The following is a 27,810-nucleotide window of genomic DNA, read 5'->3' on the forward strand; positions in this document are numbered from 1 at the left end:
ACAAAACCAAATACTACATTTGTCATTCTGGTTGTTTAGTCTGAAGGATGCTGCTGGCATCAGTGCTTTATGTCTGACTTAAGCAGTGCGATCCAAAGTGGTGAGGTGTTCAGTGTTTCAAATCTGCTTTTATTTTCACAGTGTCTGGCTTATGTATGGATTAGTGTGTTGTCATATTGTTTGTTTTGTTCAAGCCGAATCCAAAACACAGCATGGTGCCATAAATCTCAGCTGTTCTGTGTAAAAAAAAAACAACAACCAAGGATTCAATTGTACTTTTTTTTCTGTGTTCATCTCCTATCTTATCTTAGTGACAGCTAACAAGCTTCAGTTGTAAGTTAGGACAGCGTTGTTTGGTTGAAGAAATGGAGTCTGATCACCTACTTGTAGGAATTAAGATGAAATAAGTACAAAGGGGGTTAAATAAGCATCAATACTATCAAGGAAAGAGTACAAGCCTGTCATCATGCAGCATGACACTGCATTACCAACAGCAAGATCCTCAGAGGTTTTTGTGACCACTGGAAGGTGCACATTTGCAACTCCAGCACTGAGCTCAAACTGGAGCAGAGAGCAAACAACATGTTGGTCAACAAGACACAGAATGTGGAGAATCATCACTGGTGACCAGAGGTGAGTCTGGAGCTCCAACCTACAGACCCAACAAGAGCTCACACAGTGGAAGAGCTGCAGTGTCCAACATAAGACCAAAGAGGGCGTGTCAGGTCACCAAGAGCAGGCTGTCATCATTCGTGTGGTTGTGCACTGTGGATTTATCTGCACGTACTATCAAGGCAGTGTTCTGCTGTAAAGTCCTGAGATATCTGAAGGAAAACATTTGGGGCCAATGACCTGAATTGTGCAATGGCATGTGGGTGCTTCAGTGTGTATTAATAACACACACATTTTCAGTCATTGCTCCTAGAGCTGCACAGTTACAGCCAAAGTGGTAATCATGATTATTTTGATCAAAATTACAATTGCAAATATTAATTTATGTCTAAGAGCATAATATTTTGGTGCATTTTCATATTTTAATAAGGACAGCGCTGTGTTCACTTCTATGTTCTATTACTGTCCTCCTAATGTACAAATCTTTGCACAAAATAAGGATTAAAATGAAGTTCCTCTTCATCTGAGTTTAGTGCATTTACTAGAAGCAAAATTTCAATGAAAATGTCCCTCATGTGCTGAACATCTACTTAGTGATAGACACTACAGTTTAGACCCTAGCTAAGCTGTGCACAGAAAAGCCTCTAGTCTCCACTAAGTTTCTGCAGTACAGCATCTCTTACGGTGTGAGGCCAAAAATTATTTTGAAAAGACTAACATAAAGTGTACTAATGTCATATTTAGCCACAATGGAAGCACTGTATTGATGTGCAAAATGGAGGTCAAATTTAAATCAGGCCTGGTTTTTATTTTTCATTGGCATAGTTTCAGAACTTTGTGATCACCCTTTATAAAGGGATCTCTTAAGGGAGGACACAAAAATGTCTACTTCCACAGGTGAAACTTCATATTAGGATTGGTGTACTTAAAGGATGTATAAGTACTAATGTTTCTTCAAACACTGTTTTTGAGACCAGAATGAGTTTAAAATGTGCTCATTAAGTCTCTAAGTGAAATAAAAATTATGATCATTCTTAAGCAAACATGAGAGTGAAATTCACATAAATTCTTAATATGTGATGGCAGCAAAACATAGCAATTTAAATGTAATGTTTATAAACAACCTCAAAGTTAAAGTACAGAAAATACTGTAGAACAATTTATTTCTTATCCCAAACCAGGCTATGAATATTGCAAACACAGCATTTAAATGAAAAATACATTCACTGGGAATTACATAAACTTTCTTTGGCCCAGAAAATAGAGAAACTGTTGCCAAGAAAACCAATAGTTTAACTGAACCAGATAGTGGCCATAAACAGTATCTGTATTCAAGACATTTGAATATGTACAGAGAAAAGCAGCCAAGTGTTGTCAACGAATGTATCATTTTATGGTGAGCAAGTTAGAATCCAAGTCAAAATCCTGTAGAAATATTATATTATCAACTATGATATTATGTTTGATGCTTAAGTTGTATGGAAAATGGAGATCAAGACTCCATACACATTCTTTCCTTCATTTGTGAGTATAAACACCAAACCTCCTGCACTGTTCCGCACAAAACAGCTGTTTCTGTACCTGAAAAAGCACCTGTTCATGAGGTGAAAACTTTCTCAATTACAGGTGAAACAGTGTATTTACATGTTGAGTCATGTTTTTATGGCAGCTTTCACTGACTCCCCTTCATAAACCTCCACATCATCCAGATGTACACACACATCAACAGTGGCCACGCTGTGAACCCAAAACATGCTATTCTCACTGTACTCATCTACTGATAAGGGTGATTTAAATTATTTAAGGCACTGATTCAAACAGGGGATATATGGTCCTTCTTCCAGCTTTTCTTTGGCCCAATACAGTTTTAAACAATGTGTCATGACTCCTGACTGAGGATGCAAATTGATATCAGCGTCACCACCTGCATTGTCGGGTGAAGGCTTAAAAATGAAATATTGGCAATGGCCCATGATTAACACCGACAAGAAGATATTCCGATGAGGATACATGCTCATAGTTTTGTTTGAAAATGTTGCAGAAAAATGAATATGGCATGGCATACATGTAAGCTGAAGTAGTTGAAGAGAAATGTGTACATTTGAAAACCACTGCATTTGGTCTGCAACTGCCAGTGTGCCATCACAATAAGAGCCAACCCAAGGAGGAACCTAATGTCCACTGCAGTTAAATGGAAAACATATGTGCATATCTCTGCAATTGCACAAAATGGGTTGGGAAACATTGCCATTTCTAAAGTCTGCAAAATTTCATTATTGTACACTATGCTCCTTTTTTAGGCCAGTACCATCATAACAGTTTAAAAAGCCACATTCAGCCAAACATCTTTTTTTTTGGTTTTGTTTCAAAGAACAAGAAATATATACAGTACATACACCCATCAGGCATGCTGTTATGGCCACTTGCCTAATGCTGGGTTGGTCTCCTTTATTTACAGTTTAATTTAGTAGATGCTTTTAACCAAAATGATGTACATCAAAGAGTAGATACAACACAAGGTTAGCAGACAGGTAGCACTAAGGACTCTCACTGGACAGCTGCACCCTGACCAGGACTTGAACCACTAGTCTCCTGTGCCAAAGGTAGGGCTGTTAGTCACTGAGCTATCCAGCTGCCCATTTACGCTGCTAAAACTCCTCTGACCCAGTGGGGCATGGACACAGGAGGGTGGGTTGCAGGGTGGGACCTACCCAGATCAGGCTTATCCTGGTACATCCCACAGATGCTCAATAAGATTTGGATCTGGGGAGTGTGGAACCCCTTCGCTCTATCGTGTTCCCTGGGCCACTCCTGACCAGTTTTTGAGGTGTGTCGACTGCATTGTCCTGCTGAGGGTGGCTACTGGCATCCAGGACGGCTGTAGCCATGGGGGGCTAGGGGGTCGATTGACCTGCAATGTTTGTCAAACATCCACATGAATGTCAGGACTCAAGGTTTCCCAGCAGAACATTGCATTAAAATAAGATAATCAATGTGATTAACTTCACCTGTCAGTAGTCATAATATTGTGGCTGATTGGTGTGTATATTGAAAGTAGGTTTTACTATTAGTTGGGATGTTTCACAGTACAGAAACTGTAGAAATGAAGAAAATGTTCCTTGATAACATGAGTATATTTAAACTTTGACTTCTCTCTATTAAACTTTCATGTACGTTATCCACGTTACCGGAGCCACGCATACTGGTGAGTTCCACTTACGTAGCTGGATATTTCCCCAAAAGAAACAGGTTTTAAGTAATTCCTGTATTTCTGATCTGACTTGTCTGACTTCAGTGAGTTGCTCTCAAACTCTGGAAAGCTTTCAAACTCCACACGTGTTTTGCGAGGACACAGAGTGCTATTACACCTGTTTGTACTGTCTATTTCCATAATTTCACCTTAAAGATGGAAAGCAGAAGGACAAGTGGATTCTTCTGTGTCAGAAGTTCATTCATTTCCCATCTGTTTTCCTGTCAGTAGTCACCCCCTGAGAAGCACACAAGGACAACCTGCATCACAGCTTCACGAGAGCACCGAAGATGAATTTCCATTCTGTGTTCTTGTCAGTCATCCCAGATCTACAGGTGCAAAGGAACAAAGTTGTTCCACTGTCTTTGCAGCAGTGCAGGTGTCACCATAGTACTAAACTGAGAAATGTCCACATAGTTCAATGAGGACAGTACATTCAGAAAATACACTGCCTGTCCCAAACAAACAAACAAACAAACAAACAAACAAAGAACAAATCACCACCTGGATTTAACTAAACAAATAGGTAAGAGCCTTCCATTGGAGAATTACTGCAGTGATGAATAAGTTTCAGCTGCAACAACTTATTTAATCCTAGCTGATGCAGTGAGGAGCTTCTCATTTCTGAAACAACCATGTTGGAAGACATATCCTGTGGTCATGGAAAGGATGTTGATCTGTCTCAGAAGGATCAACTTTTTTGGCCTGCTTCAACCAAAGAAAACAACTAAGGAGATTTCTAAAACTATTGAAATCAAGTTAAGAACCATCCAATGCATCATTAAAACCTGGACGGATAGTGGAGAACCATCGTCTTAGCGGAACAAATGCAGTCGGTCATGTGGTCTGATGAGTCCAGACTTACCCTGTTCCAAAGTGATGGGGGCATCAGGGTAAGAAGAGAGGTGGATGAAGTGATGAACTCATCGTGACGAGTACCTACAGGCCTGTAAGGGTTAGGGTTATGATCTGGGCTTGGTCAATTTCAGCAACGTATGTTCCCAAAGAATCAGCGGATGACCTGGATATACCGAATGACTAGGTCTTTCCATCATTGGAGTTTCTATTCCCTGATGACATGGGTATGGTACAAGATGACGAGGATTCATGGGGGCACACGTTGTGAATGAGTGGATCATGGAGCATGAGACTTAATTTTCATATGTTTGTTGACCTCCACAGAGTCCAGACCTCAGCCACACTGAGAATCTTTGGGATGTGCTGGAGAAGACTTTGAGCAGCAGTCCAACTCTCCCATCATCAATATAAGATCTTGGCAGAAAACTAATCAAACTCTGGACAGAGATAAACACTGTGACATGCTTATCGAAGCGATGCCACAGTGAACATGTGCAATAGTCAAAGCTAAAGGTAGTTCAACGAAGTATTAGTATTAGTGTGTGCAACTTTTTCTTTGGACCGGCAGTGTATTTGAATTGTGTTTTTTAGTTCTTTAAGGTGTACTTAGAACCACAAATAGCACAAAAATGTCAAACTCTAGAACAAAATACTCCATTACAAATGAAAGTCCTTCATCAACAACATTACCTAAGTTAAAGTATTAAAGTAATGTACAGGATCAAAAGTAAAAGCACTATACACTTAAGCAGAATGCCTCTTTTAAATGTTATATTATACTACAGGATATTTAAATTATGTGGTAATGTGCAAGTAATACTGCAACTACTTCATTCATTTTATCTGTAATAATTAACTTTATACATTTTATTGTTGGATTAACTGTCAAATACATGTAGCTTAGTCAAAAGCAGGATATTTGTCTCTGAAATGGAACCAAGTAGAGATATGATTTAGGCTAAAATGGAGACACTCATGGAAAGTATCTCAAAATGGCACTTAAGTCCAATGTTTGACTAAATGTAGTTACTTTCCACCACTGCAAAAAAACAAACTTGAAAACAGAGAAATATCTGCAAAATCCTTAAAGTAGCTCAGATCATGTGTAGAAAAAGCCCCCTGTGAGTATTAATCATAAATACTGATGCATTCATGAGAAACATAGATGGATTAGATAGATTTCTACAGCATTTATTTGTATGTGTGTATAGATGTGGGTTAACCTGTGTTAAAAGAAATAAATGTGTTTCTCAGAAAAAGCTTTGATCTGCACAAGGCTGCAGAAAGACAAAAAAAGTGAGAGACCGTCCTCAACCACATCCTGCAGAGGTAACCATGGTTACGGCAGTTCACTTCCTCTGCACTCAGGGACTCATAGAGCTGATCGAACTTTGATATCTCGATGGCATTTGTAATATACATTAAACCACCTACTGCAGGAGCAAGAAATGTGTCCTATTTTACCCAAAAAGTTCAGTACAACAAGTCCTAAGAAGCACAACAGCTCTGTCTTTGTGCATCGCAGAAGCTGAAGGAAACAAATGAGTATTTCTTTCTAAATGCAGCATCCAGACCGCACTCAGCGGAGCACAATGTACCATGTTGTTTGGAGGGTCAGACTCTTCTGTGTGGCCACTTTCATTAAGATGCCCCAGTGGTTCACTTCCAGGAATGAAAGGCCGGTATTTAATTTATCTGAAAAGCCAGATTTCATCTAATTTACCCTTCTTTTAATAGCACAATGTTAGGTCAGGGCCTTACTTTAGTTCAGTGAATAACTACATGAAGAGGAATTTATTAAAGAGCCACAGTGCCCTCTAGTGGGGGAAGGTGCAAAGCAACTCTAGGTGCATTTAGTCAAGTATTTTAGTACATTTTGGGGGTACTTGTACTGTGAGTGTTTCTGTGTCATGATGCTCCAGGGAGTGTTATACTTAACTACAGGCATTTAACAGATATAACTACTTATTAGATCAATAAATTAAGATTTTGCATTTAAAAGCAAACGATAACAAGCCAGAGCATGTGGGCCTGTTTCAATACAAACTTTTAGAGACTGAAGAGTTTACAAGGGTTGCAGAGTCCAGGCCCATAGTTTGGTCAGTGTGCTCTCTATCTATCCAATATCTATACACCACTTATTCCTCATTAGGGTCATGGAGGGGCTGGAGTCTATCCCACTTAGGTTGAAGGTCACCAGTCTATCACAAGGATAGATAAAGAGACAAACAAGCACGCTCACATTCACACCTACGGACAATTTAGGATCCCCAATTAATCTCAGCATGTTTTTGGACCGTGAGAGGAAGCCGAAGAACCCGGTGAGAACCCACTCTGGCACTAGCAGAACATGCAAACTCCACTCAGAAAGATAACAAGCCCAGGCTGGGGTCTGGCGGCGATGCTAACAACCGAGCCACCGCACAGCCTAATAGACACAAGTGATTAAATATTAAACCAGTAGTTTTCAGTCAACACCTGACTTTGACACATAGGGCAAGATGGTTTTCTTCAGTAAATGAAATCATAATTTGGGACCTGCATTTTGTGTTTTCTTGGGTTATCTTAGTCTTACATAAAATAGTTAGGTGATCTGAAACATTTAAATGACTATTATTGATTTTTAATAACCATGCATCCATTGCAGTTTTAAATGTCAAGTACACATGATCATAATTTAAACAGCTTACAATAACTTTAAGATTTTAAGGTAAAGCTTGAGCTTGTTCAAATAACTATATTTTAGTTTCAGCAAATAATACAGCAGGAGCAATAAAACTAAGATTAAAACTGGGTAAATCCAACACATTGATAGTTAGGAGAGTAGTGTGTCTGTTTTTCAACTCCAGCCACAGTTCTGATGTATTAATATTATCACATATGAAGAGTTCATTTGCAAAAACAGGTAACTCCATTTTATAAATTTTCAGAAAACTCACTTTTTTTATTGTTTACTTGAGATAATAATAATTTATGTTTTCTCTATTTTGTCATGTATTTTTCTACTGAGTCAAATCCACTCAACTTCAGTTTGATTGATATTATCTCAAGTAAACAATAAAATAAAAAAATCTGTTTTTGCAAATGAGCTCTTCATATATAATTTATCTGAATTTGAATTCAGGACTTTGTAGTATTGGTATTTATATTGAAAAAAAAATGACTCCCACAGCTGCTAGTGAGTGTATTTCTACTAAAAATTCACACAGACTGAAATGAACAAACTTTATTACATACTGCATTTCCTTTTCTTTTCTTTTTTTTAGCATAATACATCAATTATCAACATCAGAATATATATGGCTCTGATTTCAAGGTACATAAATCACTCAACAAAATACCCTGTTCGGACAAACAAATAATACAAAGTGCACAAATAAAGTTGGTTCAGGTCAACTGCATCACATGACAGAACTGCTGTTGTGTTTTTAGATAAGAAAAAAAAACAACTGAATTAAAGCTTACATTCAGAAACCTCCGGAGGGTCTTCTGTCATCTGGGGACAGTCGTAATGATCTCCTCTGGTGCTCAAACAAGTAATGACCCCATGCATCATTTCAAAATGGCGCGCACACACACACACACACACACACACACACACACACACACACACACACACACACACACACACACACACACACACACACACACACACACACACACACACACACAAACTTATTTGGCACCATATTTTAGCATAGAACATAAAATACAACTTGCACAACATTAGTATATGGAGGTAATATTTGCTTCTGGCACGTTACAGAAACACTCAAGGTTTAAAAAAATCCATGTAATCCTACTCATTACATGCTCAGTCTTCATTGAAAGGTTTTAAGCTAAGAATAGAAACCCACTTACTGTATATAGCAAGAACTCCTCGACATTAAAATGGTCCTTCTAAAAGCCCGCTCAGCCAGTTATGAATAGCCACTGACTAGAGATTCCCATGCAGCGTATGTTTAATGACAAGGAAAGCACCGGATTTCCTTGGAGAGTTCAAAATTGGTTGCAGTTCTTCGGCGCCATAATGAGTAATGTAAACGAATGGCAACAAATGAGTCGAGTGTGATCTCTGTGAACCCTTAAAGCCGAGATGTCTGATCACATATTGCACTCTAGAAAGAATCCTAAGGGGTTGTCCTGGCCTGTTCAAACCATCAAACAAAAAGCTGGTATATAGATATAGAATTAATAAGGTATTCAGTAATACTATGTTTATTATAATATCTTGTGTATATTAACATTGATATATAGATTATTTCAACATTATGATATGAAAGATACATATTTATAAATTGCTATGAATATAGGCGGCCTCTTCTGTCGAGCAGACGTGGCGCCAGATATAACATAATAACTATTCTGCGATTAGTTTCATCCAAACAAATACAAATAAATGCGTTCGCGCGCGGCTCACGGGGTAAACCGACGCGGAGCTCCATAGTGAATATGAATTGAAGCCTCCCATGCACAGAGAGGTTTCAATACAGGTCGAGACTGGTTTCCAAACAGGCCAGCGTGAACCTTAAAACCTCAGCATGCATGCTAAGTAACAGCAATCTCTGGTAGAAAAATTACATCTCACTTTAATTGGATATCATGATTCGATTTGTGGTGCCTTATTGGAAATCTGTGAGAGCACACTAAAACACTAATCTGGGGCTGCACTCAACATCCATCTGCAATAAATAATGTCAACAATGGCCCTACAACAGCGTATTACAATCTCTTGTTTCCAGCCCGTCTACCTCCACACACATTTGTATATTTGCACCAACATATATATTAGATTCACATCAGTATTCTATCTTATAGCAGCAGAAACACATACGCACTGTAAACTGTATGGACAGAAAACAAGGAACGAACAATTCCTTCATTTCGTGGAATCTGAGTTGACCTCAATCTGTGGTGGGGCACAGCACTATGTGTTGAGATGTGAGCTAGTGAGCATATCCTGGGGAAAACTCCAGCGATGTATGTTTGTCAGAGACAAAAACGCATGTAAGTTTTATGCCTCAGGCTTGACTTGGCAAGCTGCCCTGACTCCTTGGTAACTCCACTGTATCTTCCACAGATGTACCAAACCACCAACCAGAACCACCGACCCCTAATAGGAACAAATACGCAACACTAACTTTACATGTAAATAGCCTGGTTCCAAAGACATGCAGGCAATGTCCACCATCACGGATGGCTAATTCACTAACAAGTTTAACAACGAACGAGGAACCTTCGTGAAGCTCAGTCGAAATAAGGAGCAATTTTATACTTAAAACGCCAGCGGCATGCATTTTGCTCAAAAACCCAAAAGAAAGAATGCCTGTAATCTTATTCATAACATAACTCCACGTTTGTCTATGCAAATTCACTCGACACTGGAAGCTCACAACATCCATAATCTTCAAGAAGCATCAAGCCACGCTCTAACTCTATTACAAGTCTACTGCCAGCTTTATCAGAATGATCACATGAACTATCAGGAATCTACAATCCTGCTCTAACACAGTCTGCATGTTCTGCAGCCTCCCAACCCTTCGAAGGCGGGAGATAAAAAAGACACTGTTCAATCTTCATCGCAACATCTCTGCTTCTGCTGAACACTGCACTGACCACACGGCACTGCTGCTCACTTCAGCGTCCTTTAACTGAAAACGTATGTGCAGAACTGATTCCATCACCATAGCGGCGATGATGTGATGTCAAAAGAAAGAGAAGTTTTGCACCCAAAATGTACAGCGATGACGGCGGTTCTCACACACACACACCACCAGGTATGACGATGCCGGCGCCGTCTGGACTGAGCGGCCACATGCAGCACACAGTCGCAAGCATGTTTGTCACCCCAAAGCTGCAGGGGACAGCGAGATGCCCGAACAGAGCCCTAAAGGGACCACAATTGAGCCAAAATGAAGCCTTAATGGTCAAAGAGCTGCCTGGTTGTCAAACTGTACCACCCTGCGGAGTCGCCTAGAGGCCAGTGAGGTCCACAATCGCTTTGATGAAGATGGTGTCATCACGGATGTAAGAGTTCTTGGCGTCGAGCTTGGAGAGCGGGCAGAAGAGAGGACACCCGCTGGCAATGTTCATCTCACTGACAGGCCTCTGGAAGGAGGAGGAAGTGACGTCAGGTCGAAAGGCATCGATGATGTGCTCCCTGTTGCTCTGGTCCAGCAGCATCAGAGTCACCTGGAAGGAACCAGAGATTGTGTTTGTACGCATGGAACAATGTCTGTAAAAATACAGTGTGTCTCCCAGAAAAATGTGTAACCTCTCTCACATTTTACTGCAATACAACCTCATCTGGTAAATGGAAGGTCATTACTCCTCTCAGAAGACTTGGTCATGGTGCCCTTTTGCTTGCCTCCTTTGGTCACTACAGTATTAAACAGTAAGAGGCACCGGGTGGCGCAACCAGGTACTACAGCCGATCTACAATATTTGAAGTGTGCATTCTATAGATTAACCCTTTGCGCTTCAGTGCGTCGTAGGTGTACCGCCGGCGGTACACTTACTAATTTGCATAGGAATTTCAAGAATGTCCGACGGCTGCAAACGCGATTATACAAACACTATACGCCGATGGAAAGCTTAGATTCTCATGAATCCGCTGGTATAAACCACTTTCAGATGCGATTACCACAGCGGGTGAGAAAAACACATTTGTCCGACAAAAACGAATATTCATCCATCCGTTCTCTATACACGGCTTCAACGCACACAGCGCGACTCACATTTCCGGGTTCATTATTACACACAGAAAAAAAGATTCCACAAAAAACGGCCATAATCCAACCTTTTACATCCAGACAACACAAGCCACTAAACTATTTTGTCCAAAACATGTCCTGAAGTCGCTATAAAATCCCTGAATCGGTCATTTTCAAGGAAATGCACCTCGCGATGTGCGTCCAATATTCCCCGTATTTTTCATAATTTTTTTATTTAAAAATAGAATATTAGCGATTTTTTGTACTGAAAACGGCTGGAATTGACTGCAGCTTAAAGGGTTAATGGCAACAGATATCAACACATAGTAAACATTAAATGACTTGGATTGGATCAGGAGCTTAAAGAACTTGACATTCCTCGCAGAAACTGATAATTAATATGTATAGAAGTATTTCATTAAGACATATTTGGTAGTATGAGGATGGTTCCACTCCACAAAAAGATGGAAATATTTGAAGACATGTTAAATGAGACTTACTGCCGACACTTTAATGCCTAGATCTATTAGATCTAATCTTCCACAGAGCACTGAAGTTTATTACAAATGTTAAATCTCTTATTCACCATTGTCTGCTGCTGTTCACTCAAACTGGCCTTGTCCAGTCATAGGCAAAGTCACCAGAAAGTTCTTATTTACAAAGCTATGCTTGATCTGCTTTATTTATATCTACGGCTCTATATCTTTAAAATAAAAGCTTGGGAAATTGTTGTACTTGGTCCCAGGATTTATTACTGGTATATCTACCCTGAGTCTGAACTGAACTGGGAAAAGTGGGACGAAAGTACGCTGCCACCTTTGTGTGTAGTGAGCTGCAAAACTGCTTGAATTTAAAAGAGATCTCCTCAAATGAATCCATAGCAACTTCACAAAACTTGGAGGCAGATACATTCAGATGTACATGTTATGACTAACTCACATTGGCCCTGCATGATCACTGCACTAGATTTTAAGATACTGCAATGGACTCGTCTTATTTAAATAGTTTCATGTTTATATGTCTGTCTGGGCCAGGACAATCTTGTTATAGAGATCCTTACTCTCAATGAGCCTTTCCTGCTTACATTTTTTAAAAATAAAAAAAGTTTCTTACAGAAATATGTTGAAAATTTTTAACAATAAAGACAAAAAGTACATGACATGTACATAACAGCAGCTTACTGTTTACTGTGTAACAAATAGTGTTGTGAGAAATAAGTGCTGTTTTGGCTTTCCTCTGCTCCTTTGAATTGTGTTGTACTTCATGTAGAGCTACAGGTAAATAATTTGATCATGCATATTTTTATAAGTACAGCATGGTGGTACTTGAGTAAAAAAAATAACAGGCACAAGTTAAGTGTTCAGTACATAAAAAGAGGTTGAAAATCCGTAGTGAATATCCTTTATCTATATCTTTTACCTTCTGGTTGAAGGGCCATTTGAGCAGAGCGTCACTCAGTCCCCTCATCACCACAAAGAACAAGGACAAGTGGCTGCCACGCCCCGTCCCATCTCCATTCAGATAGATCCGTAGACACATCTTATAGCCGTACTTGCTGGTATAGAAGGCTGGAAAGAAAAAGAAAAGGAAAATAGGCGCAAACTAGTTAGCAAAAATAGTTTGCCGCATAAACAATCGATATTTGATTATTTCTTAACATAAACAACCCACAGATGACTAATTTTAACCACACACCAGCTTAACTTTGTCAGCCATACAGCCACAGAAATGCTGTCCTGGTTCACAAGGTCTTATAAAACACTGGAGCACATTAAACAGCACACAAGTCTTGTGGTCGACCATGTCATCATAGATAATCATCAATTGCCTTTTATGTACGTCTGAGTCCAAAATTTCACTAACTGCAAAAACATCTACTGTTTCATAACTGGACGGCATTACCTGGTGAGAACATGGCAGGGGCTCGACCTGCGATGGCGTCTTGCCTCTTTTTGGCAAAATCTGAGATCCTCCAGACAAACACGCCATCAAAGGTGGTGGCGGACATTTCCCTCAGCCGGCCCTCCATCTCCGCCACTGTCAGGTCCTTCAGCCCCACCGTCCTCTCCAGCTGTCGGACCTGGAAAATAAACACATACTTGGTCTATTTAATATTTGCAAATAATAACTGACTTGCAATCATCTACGATGGTGTAATAGCGCTGTTGTTGGTTATGATGGAAAACTGAAGCTATACATTTAAGAATAAAACTCTGATATCCTCTGAGATTCAAGTTGCAAATTTGTGAAAATAAACCTTGCAGTTATATTCTCTGACATTAAAGTTACAATTTTAAAATCCCAAGCATTTCCTAATCGTTATATCTCATTGTAAAGTATATTTTGATGAGGCCTTTGACTGCAGGGATAATACACAGCAAACAACGCATGAGCTGTGATCAGGTTGATCCACCTGTGCAAAGTGGACTGCCATTACTTCCCTATACCCCTATTTTGTTGTAATTTGTGCATTTGATCTCAGAAAATTCCTCATTTTTCTTGCAAATTTCTGACTTTACAATCTCAGAGAATATTGGATTTTTTCTTGCAATTCTGTGTTTTTTCCTGTAATTTTGTGAGTTTATTTCTCTTACATGTATGACTTTAATCTCAGAAATTGTGAATTTCCTCTCAGAATATTACTTTGATACTAACAGAAAACTTTAAAAAAACCAAAAACATTTTCGCAAAATTATTGAACTTTATTTGAACTGGCTGTTTCAGTAAGTATAGGTTATGGCGAACCTAAAAATGTGTGTATCATGTTTGTGTTTAGATTGGACTGAGATACGACTGGGAGACAGAGGAGAGCCACAGCAGTCCTTGTGTGATCTCATACCTTATTACTCAGGGCCTCGATCTTGTCCTGGTCCAGTTTATGCTGACGGTTGCTGGCTTCCATGGTGGTGGCGAACCTCTCCACCTCTCTGTTCAGGACACACACCACATTTTCAAACGTTCCAGATTTCACCTCCAGTTCGGTGCACCTGCGGCCCAGTTCGGCCACCTTGGTCTTCTCGCTGTGGAGCTGGAGCTCCAGCGCTGCTCCCACCGAGCTGGGCAGAGGAGTGAAGGAGGTAGACACGGAGAGAGTGGGAGCCAGAGTGGGAGGTGGAGGGAGAGGGGCCGAGGTGGGTGGACCAGGAGGGCCGGAGCTGGAGGATGAGGAGGAGGCGGCGGCTCCCTGCACGGGAGGCCCAGAGGAGGTGGTGCTGAGCTGGGAGACTCTGGCCTCGAGTTCCCTGAGGGATTGTTGGAGTTCCACCAGTTTGTGTCCGGCTAGTTCCAGTCCCTGGGGCTGCAGGCCCTCCATGCTCACTTTCATGCCCATAATGTAGTGCAGCAGCAGGTTGAGGTGCTCGTAGGCGTAGGCGCGCTCGTGGTCATGAATCTTTTCCTTCTCCACCTGCAAAATGGGAGGACGGTCGTCACCTTACTATGTAAAGTGCTAAAAGATGGCATATTTTGCTTTGTGAAATACAACAACAAAATTGAATTGACTGGAAAAATAAGTAGAAACTGCTCAGCTGTGTAAGTGACTGAAAGAATATAGTTTTGGGGTTAGGAGGAGAGTTGAATCTTACACAAGGCTCTCCTCAGCAGCATTAATAGTGTCCCTGGACCAATAGTGTCGGTCTGTATCAACTCAGACAAAATTCAGGAAACATGTTAGTGTGCCATCTTGGGTTTTGTTCTCAGTTTACTCATTTGTTATTTAGGGACTCAAAAGGGTCTGCAAAATGTTTTGGCAGCATGTTTTCAGATCTGGGAGGTTTTTGTAATGTCGCCCTTAAAAATGTCATATCTGGGAAACCGTTTTTAAAGGTTCAATATCTCAAGAAACTCCCACAGCCATGAAATGTGTCTAGAACACAGACTAAACTGTCTCTAGCAGATCCAAATGATTAAATGTCTCTACCAGAGGCCAAATTATGAATTACTATTCCTGGAAAATTTAAAAAGTGAATCATTTCCCAACAAGTACGGTATTAAAGCCCAAAAAAGTTCATATTTCCTACTAAATATACAGTTTTTGGTTGACATTTCATCAACTTGTAAGGCCTCTAAGATCAGTAGAATCTGATGGGTGTACAGTACAGCAAGCCAAAGAAATATAGGTACATCCATATACTGTATATTCACTTACAGGAACTTTCAGGATCTCCAGTACCATCCTCGCTTGACAAATGCGCATTTTTTCACATTTATTTATCTATTTTAAATTTTGTATCAGCTGGAATTTATAGTAGTTTGATGAGATAGTGCTTTAGTCTGATATGAGAGCAGATGTCAGGCCACCTAATCACTAACACACTGGTCACAAGGACAAAGTGGCAAAGAACAAAGTGTTAAATATCAGTAATGTGGTGTAAATAAATGCATATATTCAACTGGAACAATAAATCTAGGATGGTAAAGAGTAATACATATACATAATATAAAGACATTACAGACAAAGACAAACAGCTACTTACAGACATGTCACATCCCACGACGTGAAATCGACACGGAGTTCTGAATTTGCTGCAGAATTTAATATGGTCCACATACTAAGAAAAACAAAGAATAATAAAACCAGTAAAAAGCCATTAATCAATGCACAAACTTAGCCAGGCTTGCTGACATCAACTGCTTTTCAGACAATATTTCTGGAATCCTGAATGACTCTTTTAACCACTTGAGTGTAAAAATTAAAATTAGCTGTCCTAATCCACACATAGACAGTAGCTAGAAAAATAACTGTTTGCAGTGGTCTTTGAACTTGAGCTGATCGTCTTAGAGGTGCTGTTCTGCTCTGTTTTTGTCAAAAATCCCTCCTTCTGCATTTTTTAAATAAGAAATCCATAAAAAAAACATTCACATGAGATTCTAAAAAAGATAAAATAAAATGCAACCAAAAAGCCCATTAGTGACTTCAGCTACAATCAACACTCATGTGACAAAAATTCAAAAATAATTTCTTTTTGGCTGAACTGCAGGCAGTGTTTAGACAGAGCAGAGAGGGCAAAATGGAAACAAAAAAAATCTCAGTTGTAAAATATCTACAATATGTAGAATGACCATTTTCTTTCAAGTATTAGGGTGAGCAGTGTTTTTCAAACAAAATAATTCAACCGACTATCTCATTCTTTTAAAGATGCCCGGGTGTAAGCACTCATCTAATGCCAGTACCACAAACTGTTGTAGCTGTTTGCACCACGAAGCTTCCACCTGGTGTGTGTGTTGTTTCCAGGCTTACCTTTTCTCTGGGTATTTTCTTCTTGGCACAGCCCTCACAGATCATCGGGTACTTGGGACAGATCTCATCATGTGCCTGAAAAAAAGAGCGACACCGTTTCTTTTAATGGCGCACAAACAGCTGCTGTGATCTGCGGCACGGGCCCAGAGCAGCCGAGCATCTTCAGTCTAAATAAATAATTTCTAACCTTGATATTTTTGAAGTGAAACGGCTCCTTGCAGTACTTGCAGTTGAGCGTCCTCTCTGGGCACTCTCGCTCGTTATGGCGCTCCTGCTCATTGAAGCGGATTCGTTCTTTGCAGGAAGGGCAGGGGATGATCATGAACTCACACTTCCCCTCGTGGTTCATCTGTGGAGAGAGGAGTTTAAGTTGAGCCGCTGTGGCAGAACGCTAACCTCTGTGTCGTGCTGGGAGTCTGAGCTGCCGACATATGGAACAGTTCCGTGCAGAAGCTTTAAGCACTTTAGATTGTTATCCATCAGGGAGACGTCCCAAATTCACTGTGCAGCAGGACGACGAGTCCAAACATCCACACAGAGTCATGAAGAACTCTCTTCAGCCACAAGAAGAACGAGGAGTCCTGCAGCAGATGGTCTGGGCCCCACAGAGCCCAGGGGCCAAATGCATAAATAAAAACCAAGCATACATCATTTCCCACAAATAAACTGGTATTTATAAGCACAGAAGGTGTGTGGAGAATGTATGCACCTCATGCAGTGTTCTTATGGTGAAATGATGAAAGGGATGTGAAATATAAGATGACAGATGATGCTTGTTTAGGTGCTGTTGTTGTATTGTGATAGTATTTTTGAAATCTACGCAGCAATTTTAATTTCAAGTAACTGAGTGATGAACCTCACTTTCTTTTTGTTCATGTGTTTGATAAAGATAAATTACTTTTTACTGCAGCGACAGTTTACAGACATGTGTCATCAGTCAGTGGTAGAGGTTCATCGCTTATTGTGTTGTTTCTTTTATTATTCCGCCAAGGAAGGGTGGAGTTATGTGACGATCCGCGTATGCTTGTCTGTCTGTTTGTCTATCTGTGAGCAACATTACTCAAAAATGGACAAACAGATTTGGATGAAATTTTCAGGGAAATTCAGAAATGACACAAGGACCAAGTGATTAGATTTTGGCAGTGATGCAGCTTATAGTCTAGATCCACAGATTTGTCCAAGATTTCTGTACCATTGCGAGGTAGAAGCACGGCGTCACTGTAACTATGACAACAAGTGAACTCTACGCCAGCTACCTGCTGACGATCACATGGTTTTGATTCTACTACAAATCGACCGTTGTGGATTTATCAGTACTCCTCCATCTGAAATCATGCAATGAACAACTGATTAAATTGTGGGGGTGTTTCTGAGTCCCATCAATTTTCACTGCCCACTACATATTTAGGTCAAGCGATTCGTAGACATGCATAACATACGCCTGTGCTCAGCGCAAGGTCATTTTGTTTATGGGTACATCTATAGTAAATGGATGCTTTCTATGGTTCTGTGATTTCTGCCATGAATTTTTTCCGATTTCAGCAGTCGGAAACGACTTAACAACTGAGCATCTTGGCGGAGTACTGCGTTCTCTGACTGCTTTTCTAGTTCTTATTATTGTATTTTCTTTCAGCTGTATCTTTCAGTGATTGTGCTTTGTGGCCTGCCACTTTAACACATAACATTGTTTCAACTCCTCTTGCTTTACAAACTTTGACTATACAGCTGCTGAGTTATGCTACTTATTTGTCGTTCATCAGTGGAGCGGCCACAACCCTCTATTGTAAACATGTTGAAGAGCCCACATATTGCACATTTCCAGGTATATATTTTTATTTTGGGGAGTCTGCTACAATGTCATCTTCAGTTTTTCAGCAGGACAAAGCAGGTTTTAATGAACTCATGACGCTGAGTCGACAGAATGAAGAGCAGCTGATTTGAGGAATCAAAACTTCAGTGACCCAGCAAGTTGAGCCCAAAAAGCACAATACAGATTAATGACATATTTTGGGGACATTTAAAAACTAAAAACAAAAACGATTACACACAAAAAATGTGAAGGAAAACAAATCACTAAAGTAGGGGACAGGTCACCTCACCTCGTAGTCTTTGATGCTGCCTTTCCAAGTACAACTTTCATTGACACAAACAGCTGACAGACTTTCAACTTCCCTTCGAACTGCATTGTCTGGAAAAGCCTGAAAAAACAAGAGACAGCAAAGCATATGCTGTCACACCGCATCTCTCCAGCTGGCCCATTACAGAGATCATTTAGCTGTACATTCAACATGTCACACAACCTACTGTAAGCTTAACTGACGATTGATGATATTTACGATTTAATGTTGTGTGTACTATCACAGAATGGAAAAAGCAGCATTTTAGTTGCTGTAGCTGGTACATGTTTGGCATTTTTGCTCAGAAATGATGGTAATTCAGTTATTACAGTTATGTGATGTGATGATCGGCGTCCGTTTGTCTTTCTGTCCGTCTGTCTGTCTGTGTGCAACATTACTCAAAAACAGACTAACAGATTTGGATGAAATTTTCAGGGAAGATCAGAAATGACACAAGGACCGAGTGCTTAGATTTTGGCAGTGATGCGGCTTATAGTCTGGATACACAGATTTGTTAAAGATTTCTGTATCATTGCGAGATAGCATCACTGTGACTATGACAACAAGTGAACACTGCATCAAGTGCCTGCTGATGATCACATGCTTGCGATCCTACCATAGACTGTATATAAAGATGGACGTAGCACCCGTGACATCACCCATTCATTTCTGCACTGAGAAAATGAAGCATCTTCCTGGTTGACATCTTGGATTTTTGGAGCCAGTGACTACAGTCTATGGATCCTACTATAAATCGACTCATCAGGACTTATGCATTGAAAATGATACTAGGAACAATTGATTAAATTGTGGGATGTTTCCGAGTCCCATCAATTCCTACCGCTTACTACGTATCTGGGTCACACGATTTGGTATCCGTACATAACGTACACATCAATAACTCATAAACAAATACTGCATTTCTGACAATGCCATATGGGGGAATGAGCAGCCTTGGCGGAGTGCTTTTCTTGTTAAAATTGTAGGTGATTGTCTGACAAATCACAATCAACTTTTGATCTCAGTATCACAACTCCACCTCCACTCACTACTATACAGACTCTGGTCACCATTTTGAGATATTTTGCCTTCATCTCTACCATGCCATCTGTTTATAATACAGTCTATGTCCATAATTCTCTCGGAGATTCAATTAAAGGAAAACTTGATTCTGTAGTTGATAAAATACTTGCATACTCACACATCCTTGTTTCAAAATCGATGTAGGATCCTCAAAAATATCCTCTTTAATGCAGGCGTTGCATTTCTGAGGTCCATTACTGCAATGAGACGACAACATCAACTGGTGACGAAAACAAGCAAACATCAGACAGCCAGTGGTGAAAAGTACATTCGCTCAATAGTACTTGTATTTACTTTAGTATTTCCGTTCTCTGCTATTTTACACCAGAATTCAGAAGATTTTTAGATTTGTTCTTTAACAGATTCAGATAATTAATGCAAGATTTAGTAAACAAATGCATTATGATGCATTGGTGTACATAAAGCCACTCAGTAGTATACTAAGTAGTTATAAATAGCCCACCAGCACTGATAAAGTCATTCTTATGCATTCACTAATAGCTACACTTTACATTTTACAGCTACAGTTAGTAATTAGTAGTTGTAATATTTTATTCTGAAAAACCAATAAAAGGCCTGTAAGTTGTGCTGCACTGTGTTAAACTTTGACCAACTACTATATTAAAATGCTGCTTACACACACTGGAATGTGTCAGTAAATATTATTCTGTAATGTAACAGTCTGGATATCATCAGGTTTTTTTTCATATTTTGTTTCCTTTTTTTTTCAAAAAAACAAAAACAGAAAACACATGCTTTAAAAAAATAATTTTAAAAACATCTGAACCAAAAACAAAGAACAAAATCCCCCAGAAAACACATCAGTTTTTGTTTCTTGCGAATTTTGGTAATTTGGTGAGCATAACATTGACATATTGTCAGAAGTTGTTCAATCTGTGTATCATTTGTGAGAATCCAAAATCCATGAAGAAAGAACAACTATGACTTATTTCATTCCTCATTTATGAACCTAACACACATTCAAAACTGCATAAAGTTTTTTGAACAAAACTGACTTCAACATGAATTCAAAAGAACAAAAGACAAGCTGTTTTATTTAGTTTATGATAAATAAAAAAAGAAACAAAATTGTTTTTATCTCATTTTGCATTTTTAATTTTCTTTTTCCCCCCCTTTATTTTAACACTGATTTTGGTTCCACCACCTCCTGAGGCAATGTTTAGTTTGACAAGGAATGCAGCAGAGTTATGTGATGATCGGCATTGGTCTGTCCCTCTGTATGTCTGTCTGTCTGTCTGTTTGCAACATTACTCAGAAACAGACAAAGGGATTGAGGTGAAGTTTTCAGGGAAGGTCAGAAATGACACAAGGACCAAGTGATTAGATTTTGGCAGTGATGCGGCTCATAGTCTGGATCCATGGATTTGTTAAAGATTTCCACATCGTTGCGAGATAGCGGCACGATGTCACTGCAACTATGACAACAAGTGAACACTACGTCCGCTGCCTGCTGATGATCACATGATTGCGATTCTACTACAAATCGACCACTGCAGACCATGAATTGTTTACAGATTTCATCCATCAGAATACATACGAAGACTGAACAGCCTTGGCGGAGTACTGTGCTCTCTGAGTGCTTTTCTTGTTGGCTCTTGGTCAGCTAGTCACTGTGTCTGCTGTTTGGTTATGAGCAGTTAATGTTCAGAGGATTTTTTTTAGAGCTTTTTTGTTGCCTTGTTAAGCTGAGAGTGAATCTACACAGTAACTTTATGGAACAAACAGCAAAATAATGAGCTGAAAGCTGAATGAGCTAATGAGTTGCTATAAAGCTCTGTAAGGTTAGCATAGCTACATATTAAAGGGATTAATACATTGCGATATAAATAATATTGGATATAGCTCTACACTGGTATGGGTTGCTTTGCTCAAATAAAAGATCTGAGTGCTTCTACGTCCACTAAAGACATGACCAGAATAAACGCTACAGCTCCTCACCTCACAGTCCTGTTGAAGCAGTAGGAACAGAAGCGATGTCCACACTGGGCTTGAAACGGCCGTCTGAGTATGTTGTGGCAGCAGTTGCACAGGTGTTTGTCCTCCAGCTTGTTGCCCAGGATCTTCTTAGGGAAGCCGGGTTTATTGCTCTCCATGGACGAAGGAGGGGACGGTTCCTGTGTGGCCATGGTGTCTGTTCACACGTCACACCTGGGAAAGAAGCAAAGTGTCAAGTCCTGGAGATGCAACCTTAGGAGCTGAGCTTCTTCATACCTTCACTAAATGCTAATGGGCCAAAATGTGATCCGACGTCTGCGTGGCAACTTCATTATTTCCAAACTTAAATTGAAACCAAGCAGAGATCTAGAGTTGAAATCATGACATTATGAGCAAAAATACAGAAAACCCACTAAATTCAGCTCCTCAAATGGGAATATTTTTCATTTTTTCCACTTTTCTATGATAGCAAATTCAACATCTTTTTTCACAGCTCATTAAAAAACAAAAGCAATATGAATATGCAATAATTGAGATTCTCCAATATTTTTTAGACTAAACAAAGAGCTATTAAAGAAAAAAATCGGAGAAACTGTATTTTTTCTCACATAGATAAATTAAGTAAATTCTGCTTCTAAATAGGATCCTAAACTCGTCCAATTCAGCTTAAGTCATTTGCCATGGCTCTCTAATGTTTACATGAGAAGTTGTTAAGCAGAGATGTCAAAGCCGGTGGAAACAGGTTCAAAACAATGACTGCAAAAAGAGGTTAATTGATTAATCGTATTTAGTCTGAAATAATGATTAATGCTTTTTGTATTGCTTTAAAGCCTGATGTGATGGCATCTAATTTGTTGTTATCAGATCAACAGTAAACGAGAAAAGCACTCAGAGAGCACAGCACTCTGCCAAGGCTGTTCATTCCCCCAATATGGCATTGTCAGAAATGCAACATTTTATTATATTTTTTTTTATAAATGCAGCATTTGTTTATTAGTTATTGGTGATCAGAAATCACGACACTATAGAATATGGCCATTCATTTATCATTATGGAGTGCCCTCCATAATTATTGGCACCCCTGGTTAAGATGTGTTCTTTAGCTTCTAATAAATTCATTTTTTTCTAAACAATATAGGACCACAATGAAAAAAAACCCAAAATCCAACCTTTAAATAAAGTACATTTATTCAGTGGGGGGGGGGGGGGGGGGGGGGGGGGAATCACACATTAAAAAATAATTATTTTACATCAAATCATGTGTGTCACCTTTATTAGCAACTCTGATGTTAATACTTTGTACAACCCCCTTTTGCCAACAAAACAGCACCTAATCTTCTCCTATAATACATTTTTGTACAATTTTCAGTGTGAGAGTATGCTTCTGCAATAAAAATTGAATTTATTTTAAGGCTTTCAACACATCTTAACCAGGGGTGCCAATAAATAAGGACGCTGTGGATGTATCCACAAACAAAATGACCCTACGCTGAAAACAGGTGTGTGTTATGCTTGTGTACATACCAAATCGCGTCACCTAAATATGTAGCGGGCGGCCGGAATTGATGGGACCACAATTTAATCAATTGTTCCTTGTATCATTTCTGACAGACAAGTTCTGATAAGTCCGTGGTCAATTTGTAGTAGGGTAGCAATCAGGCCGCTGATGTAGCGCTCACTTGTAGTCATGGTTACAGTGACGCTGTCCCGCTATCTTGCAATGATACAGAAATCTTTAACAAATCCGTGGATCCAGACTATGTGCCGTATCACTGCCAAAATCTGATCACTTGGTCTTTGTGTCATTTCTGACCTTCCCTGTAAATTTCATCCAAATCCGTTAGTCCGTTTTTTGAGTAATGTTGTGCACAGATGGAATAACAGACGACAGACAAACATACGCCGATCGTCACATAACTCCGGCATGTTCCTTTGCGCAGTAATAAACGTGAAATTAGGGCTGCAACTAACAATTATTTTGATCGTCAATTAATTTGTACAATATTTTTAGATCAATCAATTATTGATCATTTTCGATCAGAAAATGGTGAAAAATGTGTCTTTAAAGCCCAAGACGACAAATGCCTTGTTTTGTGTACAGTTCAAATATATTTAGTTTACTGTCATAGAGTAATACAGCTGGAGTCATTAGTCAGGTAATGAATTAGTTGTCAACTATTACATTAACTGTCAACTATTTCAATAAACAATTAATTGGTCTGAGTATTTGTTGTTGTTGCTTGTTTGTAAGTCAGATACTCAGATTGTAGCTTCGTCAATGTGAACATGTTCTTGTATTTTCTTTGCTCCTCTATGAGAGAAAACTAAAAATCTTTGTGTTGACATTTTGTTATCTTGAGTCTTGGAAACACTGACAGACTTTTTTTTTAAACAATGTTTGGACGTTTTATAGTCTAATCAATGAATTGAGAAAATAATCCCCAGATTAACAAAGGATGACAATAATCGTTTGTTGCAGCTCTAATCTCTCACTGTTGATCTGATTACAAGAAATTACATACCGTTACATCGGTCTTTAGAACAATAGAAAACGCATTTTTCACAGTTTTAGAGTGTATAAACCAAATGATTAATCGATTAACCTCTTTCTGCAGTCAGGGATATGGGTTGTTGCTGCAGCCCTATAGAGGAGTAAATAAAACTGAAAAAGTCTAAATTTAAGAAGCTGAAGTCAGAAAATTTTTACATTTTTTAAATTAATTAATCATTTTCAAAACGGTTGGCAATTCATTTAATAGCTGACAACGACTCCATTAATCGCTGCAGCTTAACTAAACAAATGCATCACATCAGGTAAATAAAGGCAGCAGTTTACAAACTAGTCAACAGTGTGGTGGGTTAATATGTCTGGGGCCCCTTTTGGTATGGAACTGACCAGCCTTCTGACATGAATAGATGAGTGTAAGACCAATGATCCACATTTTTCACCATTTCCTGACATTCCAAAGACCAAAATAGTAACTAATTCATCAAGAAAAGAATTGACAGACGCATCCACAATTAAAGTATTTGTTACTTGCAGCCTTAATCTGTTAGTTTTTCACTACTGATCTGACAACAAGAGACTGGATGCCATCATACTGGGCTTTAAAGCAACAAAAAAAAGCATGTTTCAGTATTTTAGACAGTATAGACCAAACAATTACTTGATGAACGTCTTTCTAAAGTTATGGATGCAATTGAAGGCCTATAGAGGAATAAAGAAAACAGAAAATAGTCAAATTTAAGAAGCTGAAGTCAGACAGATGTTAGTTGTAAGCGATTTTCTAAAAGGGCTGGCGATGATTCTAATAGCTGACAACTAATCAATCAATCATTCCAGTTCTTCTGAAGACATGATAACAAAAGGCAAATAAAGGCAGCAGTTTAGGAGCTGGTGAGCAGTATAGTGTGTTAATATGGGGCCCCTGGTGATGCAGAATTAATCATTCTTCAGATATTAGCAGTGTGTGCAAAATTTCAATACTAATCAACATTTTTTCCCATTTCCTGACATTTTATGGGCTAAACAACTGACCGATTGAACAGACAGATTAGTCAACAATGAAAATAATCTCTACTTTCAGCACTCATCTCTTAGTTTTTCGCTGTTGATCTGAAAACAAAAAATTAGATACCATCGTGTTGGACTTTAGAAAAATAGGAAAGGAATTTGGAAAATATGAAAGGTATGATTGAGCGTTTACCCTCTTTCTGCTGTCATAGTTAAGGATTATAGGTGCCGCCATATAAGCAGGAAATATTCCAGTAGAAGAAGGCGGAATCAGAAAGTTCCTGCTTTTTTTTCTTAAAAATATTCTCAGACTGATTAATTTAACAGTTGACAACTAATCCATTATTGGTCGCAGCTCAACTGAAGACATATGATCACAGAAGGTAAATAAATAAAGGCTGCAGTTGAGGAGCTAGTGAGCAGTGCAGTGGGTTAATATAGTAGATGAGGCCCCTGGGTTCGTTTGGGGCCCCTGCTAAATCAGAACTGATCAGTGTTCAGACATGAGTACATGATATGTGTAAAATCCTCCTCCAGCAGTGCTGGTTGTCTGGCAGAGCCTGAGGCCAGCTGAAAGGCCCACACCCTTTGTTTACATTCTGCTCCTCTCAGCTCCAACGGGAGACGGTGGCCTCTCTCCGTGTCTGCTCTCAGCCTGCCCGGTAACGGCGCTGACAAACCACACATCCATTGTCTCCGCTCTGCCTCCTTCTCCTTCCTTGTTGCTAAGCTATCAGCATCCTTCAGAGAAGTGGTACCCAGCGCCGCCACGCCCCTTTCAAATGTGAAGCCTGCAAGAGACCATTTAGTGGAAAAGCCTTGTGCAAATGCTGTTGCAGCCGCCGGAGTTTGCACTCACCGCACTAAGCTGTCATCGCGGGCAGCGGCCGTCTGATCACCGCTCCTGGTCGCGCTGCGCTCCGAGATTAAACGTGGTTCTGCGGCCGGCTGGAGGTGTCTTCTTTAACGTTAACCACATAGTACAGATGTGGTCCCCAAACGCGACGGCTGTTATTGTCCAATATCGCCATTGCACTTTCAGACTGGGTGTTACGTCATGCGGTGGGCTGAGCGCGGGTTGACAGGCAGACGGGACGTGGAGGCCGCGCGGTGATTGGTCCATGGTCCGGAGGAGGCGGGTCCGATCCGGAGGAGGAGAGTAAACAACCAGAGCTCCTCCACACATGTACTGTACATCACACACTGATCTGGGTTTAATGTGTGCATGTGTCTTCATGCTCCTTATTCAACTACATGAATCCACTGCAATATGTATTTAGTTATGTACTTTTATAGAACAGTTTTGTTGTCATCCTACATGGGGGCATGAAGGAAATATAAATGTTATGAACAGTGGTGGATGAAATGAAGAGTTTACAAAACGTTAGCCTAATAGCATAATTGCCTAAGTCATTTTTTGGCCTTCATGACTTAGGCAACTATGCTATTAGGCTAACGAAAAACAGTTAACTCTATTTTGAGAAATTTTCTGAAAACTTTTTTTTTATTATTGTTTATTATTGTTTACTTGAGATAATATCAGTGAAACTGAAGTTGAGTGGATTTGACTCGGTAGAAAAATACATGACAAAATAGAGAAAAAATAAATTATTAGTGTTATTATTATTATCTCAAGTAAACAATAAAAAATGAGTTTTCTGAAAACGGAGTTACCTGTTTTTGCAAATGAACTCCTCAAATATTCACACGTCTAGTTAGATTGATGTAAAACTACTAATACAAAGTAGTGGAATAGGACTAAGTACAAATATTTAAATATTCTGATTAAAAATATATAAAAATATTTTTTTTTTAGATATTTGACTTTAGTCTTCTCTATTTCAGATTTACAAACCAACACTGAAAAACAAACTACTCTAAAAGTACTCAATTACAAGTTAAAGTCTGATATTGTTATAGTGTGGTATTAGTAATAATGCTTAATTACTTAGGTTACTGAAGCTGTGCTAAAGTTTAAATAGTTTTTCATGCCACTATATGCATCTGTACATTTTCATTACACTGTAAAACAAGAAATAAAAACCTCTAGTATTCAAATAAGTACAAGCGTTAAATAAAACCATGAAATACTCTGTTTCAAGTTAATGTGTGTAGTTTCTCTTAGATATTCGAAGATGTGCAAATGTTGAATAAATGTCTGGTGACACTGTTGCTTAAATATAATATAATTTTATTATAAGGAAGAACAGCATCGAACAGACAGAAAGACTGCCTGGGAGGATCCGGCCAAATGAACCTCTCTGAACAGCAATCAGAGATCATATTTATATGTTTTGGACAAGTATGAGGTCACAATTTATGTTTCCTAATTAGAAGACATCTGGTCATGGAACAAGACCCTACAGATCAACCACCTATCATTAAGACACCCAAAAGAGCCATTAGGGCCCCAAAGAACAATTATCATTACCTGGACATAATGACTACCAATCTAATCACAGCAATGA

At 39.3% G+C, this 27,810-nt stretch overlaps 1 protein-coding gene across 1 annotated transcript; it reads right to left on the minus strand.

The window, feature by feature from the left end:
* Positions 1-7,931: 7,931 nt before the first annotated feature.
* On the minus strand, positions 7,932-26,423 carry LOC110953304 (TNF receptor-associated factor 2-like). The gene is made up of 11 exons (XM_022197247.2): positions 26,202-26,423; positions 21,832-22,041; positions 19,991-20,069; positions 18,772-18,870; positions 16,860-17,021; positions 16,673-16,747; positions 15,909-15,983; positions 14,273-14,839; positions 13,336-13,513; positions 12,853-13,001; positions 7,932-10,912 (listed from the first exon to the last, which is right to left on the minus strand). The coding sequence occupies exons 2-11, from the start codon at positions 22,017-22,019 to the stop codon at positions 10,694-10,696; spliced, it is 1,791 nt and encodes a 596-aa protein (XP_022052939.1). The 5' UTR covers positions 22,020-22,041; positions 26,202-26,423; the 3' UTR covers positions 7,932-10,693.
* Positions 26,424-27,810: the final 1,387 nt, after the last annotated feature.

Source organism: Acanthochromis polyacanthus, chromosome 18 (assembly GCF_021347895.1).
Source record: "Acanthochromis polyacanthus isolate Apoly-LR-REF ecotype Palm Island chromosome 18, KAUST_Apoly_ChrSc, whole genome shotgun sequence".
In the NCBI taxonomy this organism is placed as follows: domain Eukaryota; kingdom Metazoa; phylum Chordata; class Actinopteri; family Pomacentridae; genus Acanthochromis; species Acanthochromis polyacanthus.